Source organism: Chlamydotis macqueenii, chromosome 1 (assembly GCF_036417535.1).
Source record: "Chlamydotis macqueenii isolate bChlMac1 chromosome 1, bChlMac1.mat, whole genome shotgun sequence".
Classification (NCBI taxonomy): domain Eukaryota; kingdom Metazoa; phylum Chordata; class Aves; order Otidiformes; family Otididae; genus Chlamydotis; species Chlamydotis macqueenii.
Genome location: NC_141556.1, coordinates 163,897,225 through 163,903,810, shown reverse-complemented (window position 1 = coordinate 163,903,810; position 6,586 = coordinate 163,897,225). Strand labels below are relative to the sequence as shown.

General features: G+C 50.5%; 1 protein-coding gene across 1 annotated transcript; it reads right to left on the bottom strand.

Moving 5' to 3' along the window:
* Nucleotides 1–3,333: 3,333 nt before the first annotated feature.
* On the bottom strand, nucleotides 3,334–5,520 carry LOC147602333 (endogenous retrovirus group K member 10 Gag polyprotein-like). Its single transcript, XM_086743037.1, has 2 exons — nucleotides 5,488–5,520; nucleotides 3,334–4,095 (listed from the first exon to the last, which is right to left on the bottom strand). Exons 1-2 carry the CDS (start codon nucleotides 5,503–5,505, stop codon nucleotides 3,334–3,336), a joined length of 780 nt encoding a protein of 259 aa, XP_086599163.1. The 5' UTR covers nucleotides 5,506–5,520.
* Between the last annotated feature and the right edge of the window lie 1,066 nt (nucleotides 5,521–6,586).

Sequence of the window (6,586 nt, the reverse complement as noted above, 5' to 3'; positions counted from 1 at the left end):
AACAATAGTATTGATTAGAGGCATTGCAATAAGATCTGCCGGGATTAGAGCTGGGGCACATGTAGTACATCATGTATTTTAAACAGGGATCAATGGGGACTAGATCACAGGGGGACACATTAAAGCTAGGGGGTCCTGAGGTAACGATTCTTTGTAATATCCTCTGATCCTCCCATCTCACTAGCACCCATTCCCATGGTTGATGGTCATATAAGCCACTAGATGATGATACAAGCCCCAAGATTAAAATCACACAAAACCGTCGCAGCCTCCACCTGTGGGGCCTATTTTGCCGTTGTTTGGAATCCGCTGATGTGGAACTTCAGGGTGCGGACAAGGTGCTTGCCGACTTGTCATCCTCTCTTGTCACCGGGGCGTACGGATCATGGGGGTGTTCGATAATCCGATCCTGTGGACAAAAACTCGCAGTTTTCATTAGCTTTATTCTGGAGGTCTGGTTTAATTGACTTAAGCGGACACCATTTGATTCTGCCATCTTTTTTGACAGCAGCATACCCTCGCCCTGTTAGAACTAGACTCCACCCTCGTTCCCATTCTCCCAACTCATTTCTAATTGTAACCAATGGGCCTTCTTCCAGTGGTCGAGTGGCCCAATGTTTCTGGGTGGGGCTATTCACCTCTTCCCCCCTGGGGAATTGGTTTAATGCTAACAAAGCGATCGCCAGAAGGCGTGTTTGGTCCCCTGAAGGAATGGAGTTGGTAAAACCTTCTGTTTTTGCTAGAACTTCTAATTTAGATTTTAGAGTTTGGTTTGCCCGTTCAATTATGGCTTGTCCCGTGCTGTTGTACGGGATACCGTGTATTAGAGTAATACCCCATTTCAAAGCAAATGCTTGGACTGGTTTAGAAACGAAATTCGGACCGTTGTCCATTTTGATCTGATTAGGGACGCCAAGCCACGCCATGGCTGTCAGCCAATGTTGGATGGTCGCTTTGGAGTCAGTCTTAAGGTGTTGTGTGGCTACGATCACTCCGCTATATGTGTCTACAGTTACCGTTAGCCACGCTCGAGGCTTCAGTAGCTGACACAGCGTAAAGTCTGTTTGCCACACCTCAGAGGCTTTAAGACCTCTGGGGTTGACTCCACTGGACCATAGTGGTGCTTTCTGACAGTGGGGACACGTAGCTACTACGCGTTTCGCGTCCGTGACTGAAATCCCACATGTCTTCGCTAGCGCTTTAGCTCCAATATGGAGAGACTCGTGTAGCTGACGGGCATCTCCTAGCGTCCACAGCCCTTTTGCAGCGGCGTCTGCTTTGTCATTACCAGTTTGGAAGAATCCCTTAATTGGACTGTGACTGTTGACGTGGATGACCGATATGGTGCCCTTTCGGGAAGAAAGTGCTTCTTCTAGCATCAATGCTGTTGTGGATGTTGACACGCCAGGCCCCGACATGGCCAAGCAAAGTTTAGCCACAAACATCGAATCGGTCACAATGTTAAGGTGTTCTGTCGGGAACAGTCCGCAGGCTAGTACTACTGCTGTTGCTTCTAGCTGCTGGACTGAAAGCGCACGATCAGTCGATTTAATGCAGCGCCATTCTCCTTCCGATTGCCATACTGCTGCTGCGGTTGAGGTCGCCGAGGATGCATCTGTGAAGACCGTTGGTCCCTGTTGGGGCTGGTCCATGATTTTTCGTGGAAGGTTGATATCGACAATTGCCAGCATTTGAGTCCAAGGGGGCTTTACAGCGTACTGGATTTCTCCTCCAAATCCGACGAGGGCTATGGCTAAATGTTCTGACATTGCCACTGACTGCGCTGGAAGCTGTTTGCGGAAGGGTAGGTATATTCTGGCGGGTTCGATGCCTAGATGTCTCAGGGCGAGTTTTCTGCCTTTCATGATGAGGTTGCCAAGACACTCGACTCCTGGAGAGAATGCACGCGACGGCTTTCCCAGGACTATCCATTGTATTGGCTGTGCTTTTTCAGGGGGACCCTGGGCTAGTGCCCCTACTCCCCCCTTTTCTGTGACGTGTACATACAGATCGAGCGGTGCCCCTGGGTTCCATCTGGCGAGCATGCCTGACGATACCTGTTGCTCGATGAAGTCAAGGGAGTTCATTGCTTCCGTTGTCAGAGTTTTTTGCTCCCATGGGTTTTTTCCTTTTAGAAGATCGTACAAGGGGGCCATGGTTTCTGGAGGGATCAAGACGATGTTACGAAGCCATTGCAAGGACCCCACTAGCTGTTGCATGTCATGGAGCATTTTGATATGCCGACGGATCTTTATTTGGGGAGGGGTTATGTAAGAACCTGTAATTCCCACTCCCAAAAAACTCACACATGGTCCTCTTTTGATTTTTGCACTCGCAATTTCGAATCCGTTAGTTTTTAAAGTTTCCGAGACCGTTGACACCAGTTGGTCCACTTGACTTCCTGACGGTGCGGCGATCAAGATATCATCCATATATTGAATGATAGTGGCGGTTGGGTCACTGCGCCGAACCGGTGCCAGCGCCTGGTCCACTGTGATCTGGCAGATAGTGGGTGAGTTGATCATTCCTTGAGGCAGCACTTTCCACTGGAAGCGTAGGTTGGGGCGTTGGCTGTTCGGGAACACGACAGAAAAAGAAAACCGCTCTTTGTCCTCTTCATGCAGGGGTATCGAAAAGAAACAGTCCTTAATGTCAAGGACAGCGCAAGGTTGTCCTTCTGGTATCATAGAGTTCATGGGCAACAGCGTTTGGACAGGACCCATTGGTTGAATTCTCTTATTTACTTCACGCAGGTCATGGAGGAGGCAAAACCCCTCGCCAGATCGTTTGGGTATTACAAAAACTGGGGTGTTCCACGGGCTAGTGGAAGGCTCTGTGTGACCTCGTTGTAGTTCACGGTCAAGTAGCTCAAGAAGAGCGTCCATTCGAGGCTTTGATAGGGGCCACTGCTCGACCCACACTGGATCGGACGATTTCCATGTCAGTCTGATTGGTGGGAGTGGGTATGCGGCAGTGGCCCTTATGGTAAATTTGTCACCCTGGCTTTTAGCAGGGCTAGAGCGTCCCTTCCCAACAGGGGTGGGACTCCTGACATGACATATGGGAAGAGGGTAATAGTTTTCTCCGGTCCCTTTTCAGTGTGAAGCGTGATTGCTACCAATTGAGCACTCTTCCGGGCTTGGGTTAATCCCCCGACTCCACCCACCATGGGGGCGCCTTCCAATTTCCAATGCGGGGGCCAGTTCATCTCAGGGATAACTGTAACATCTGCTCCAGTGCCGATCAAAAAGGGGACACTAATAGTGGTGTCATTTAAGGCATTGTGAAGGGAACAGATCCCCCACACCACTGGCGGGTTGTCACACTTTACTGTCAGGGCCACCCTGGGGTCCCGCCCCCAAAGGGTGGTCCTTGCTGTTCCTGAGATGGGGGCAGATTCGGCTGGACCGTTGGTTGAGCCATAAAGTTGATTGCTTCTCGAGGGGGCAGCGGGTTTGGGAGCGTTTCGCCCCATCCGGGGTTGGCACAATTGGGCCGCCTCGTGTCCCAAGTGGGAGAGGGCTGTATGCGGCCCAGGTGCCCTCTCCCCCTCCCGTTTCCCTGGATTTTAGATCTGCATTCTTTAGCGAAATGCCCTTTCTTTCCACAGGCCCAACACGGTCCTCTGGGTCGATTCTGGCGCGGGGGGGGTGCTGTTGGCAGGTTCCCCAACCAAGGGCAGTTTGCTACAACGTGGCCCACCTGGCCGCATTTAAAACATGCCATCACGTTGGCTATTGCGGTGTGGACAGCCACCTGGATCGGGGCTAAATGCTCTTCGTTCGTGACATACTTAATCATGTCCGCGATACTCGACCCCATTGGCAGTGATCGTAGGATTTCTTTGGTTGCTGAATTACACTGCTGACGTAAGCACTCTGCTACAACCGGGCCTTTCGCTTCCGAAGGCAGGGTCGAGGAGTCGATTGCTGTCTGGAGGCGATCCACAAATTGCGCAAAGCTTTCGCTTTCTTTTTGCTTTACTGTGGACCAGGGTGACGGCTTGACAATAGCTCTAGAGGCTGTGCGAATAGCTTCTCTGGCCGCACGTGTAGTTGTCATAACTTCATGGGCCCGCATGCCCTGGGCCTGTGCCTGGTGGGTAATCATTGTCGGGTCTGAACCCATCAGCCGCTGCAGGCTGGAGCCGTGTAGTGGGTGATCCGCCCCGGTTACTTGGGCTAGTTGCTTCGTACAGTTGTCCTCCCATTCTTGTTTAAAAACGATCATCCCTGCCCCGTCAAAGATCAGTCTACAAGTTTGTTTTATATCAAATGGGAGCATGTCATCTCCCCCAAAGACACCGTCTATGAGGGTGGAGACCAGGGCAGAATTGAGCCCTTTGTCCACAATTGCTTTAACAATCGCTTGTATATCCTTGGGGTTTATTGGCGAGTAGACCCTTTGTCCCCCATCCGCCACCCGGACCGGGAACGCCAGCGTGGCCGATGGGACCCAATTGGCACAGGCAATATTTATTTTCTTCCAATCTGTGAGAGGAATTTTTTCCCTTCGCGATTCCTTTTTATTTTGGATGTGGGTATTTTTGCTTTTGACTCTATTTACCCTCATGTCCTCCTCCTCTGAGTTTGAATCAGTTGCAAGCCAGTTGTCCGAACTGCTACCTGATCCGGAGTCAGAACTCGACTCACCGGCTTTTCTCGTTGGACTCCGGCCCCGCCCACTTCCCTTGTGGGTGGACCGTTCCCTCCCTCTTGGCTCGCCCCTCCTTCTGCTCGGTGGGGTGTTTGCCCTATGAGGGCGTGTTTTCAGATGGGCGCTCTGATTGGCTCTCCGCCCCTCGCTCGCGCTCCTCTCCTCTTTCCGGTCGCCTCCACCACTCTTCTCCTTCTCGTTCTCCTCCCCTTCCGGTTCGTGTGCGCTTGTTAATTCAAGCGCTTCCTCCGTTTTCCCGCCGGGGACATCTTTGTCCCGCCCTCCCGCCTGGGGTTCGGCACCATTTTGGGGCGCATAAGGCGGCGGTCTTTCCCGGGCTTCGGCGCCCCTGGCTTCCTCAGCTAACCCACTCCAGAAGGACAGTGTGCACTTCTGCCCCTCCGTAAGCAGGTCAGGGTTCGGGGGTTCAGGGGGCGAAGGGCTCAGGGGTAGAGGGGGTGTCTTGCCCTCTCGTAAGTCTTTAGACTCTGCGGAATCATTGCTGTTTGGGGGGTGCGGAATCTGCGTGGCTGCGCCGACTCCCAATTTCGGGGTGACCAACAAACAGTCCCTTGCCGCCCTCCAGGTTTTCTGCTCTTGTAAAGCCTTTTGCAGGGCCTGTACGACTTTCCCCCATGACTTAAGGTTTTTCCCACTACCCGAGGAAATAGTCTCCTCGGCTAATGCTTTAGTGCATTTATCCCACACTTCAGGGTGGAGAATATCCACCGGCTGGTCAATGACCCCAATCTGTAAAAGCCTCGCAACTGCGAGAGTAAAATCTTGGGGCTTACAATCAATACCCCACTGCTTATGTAATTGTGATATGACCTTCACAAGGGCTTCCATCCTCCTTGTTGGTCCGGGAGCGTCCTCCCCGCCGGGCTGGTCCTGCCGCTCCAGCCGCCGTTCACCCGTCCAGGCAATTTTCCTGGGTTTCGGCACCACTTGTTGCCTTTGTTGGCGTGGCGACCTGGTTCAGGAACGGCACGGCGACCACCCCCAGGCCGCTCGGTCCATCAGCACGCTGACACCAATGTGGTGGACGGCAAATGGCATTTATTGGTAGGTAACATGGCCTTATATAGCTTGGGTTTACAACGTCACTTCCGTCTGCTTACATCATAGACTAAACGCTATTGGCTATCCGGAGAGGGGTCCTATCTTCCCATACAGCGCGATATCTTCCGGCCGCCAGACCCTAGCTACCTACACCAAACTGGCCAAAAAGAGTATTCCACGCCATAAACATCATGCTCAGTATATAAGTGGGAATTGGATGAGGAGGTGTCTCTCTCTCTCGCTCCTTTGCTTGCCGCTTGATTTTGTTTCCATGATCGCTGCTTGGGACAGGCTGTATCGATCATTTGGATGTTGGCTGGTGAGAAATTGTGCATTGTTCATTTTGTACATTTTAGTATCCTTATATTTTGTTACTCTTGTCATTTTCCTTTGGTATTCTAGTAAACTGTTATCATCTCAACGTACGAGGTTTTTTTTTCTTCCCCATTCTCTCCCTTATCCCACTGGGGAGGCGGAAGGTGAGCAGGCAATTGTGTGGTGACTAGGGATAAACTACAACAAACAGCTATAATATTGGTAAACTTACAACAGTCATTTAAGTTGCATACCTAAAATAGCACTCATTAGCAAGTGGAAACAGAAAATACAAGTTTACTATTATTATTTGTTATTATGTCGTGCAGCAATCTGTAATCAGGAATGACAGGATTTAGGAACCTGCTTGGCACTTTGTTTAAATGGGTAACTGCTTTTATGAAAAAAAAAAAAAGGTGATGTAAAACTGACTGTAGAGACTTCTCTGTGGGATTGTTTTTATATATGTTTATATAGAGCTTTTATATATTAGATATATGTTCATAATTTTCCATTCATATACATATATCTAAAATATATTTATAATATCTAT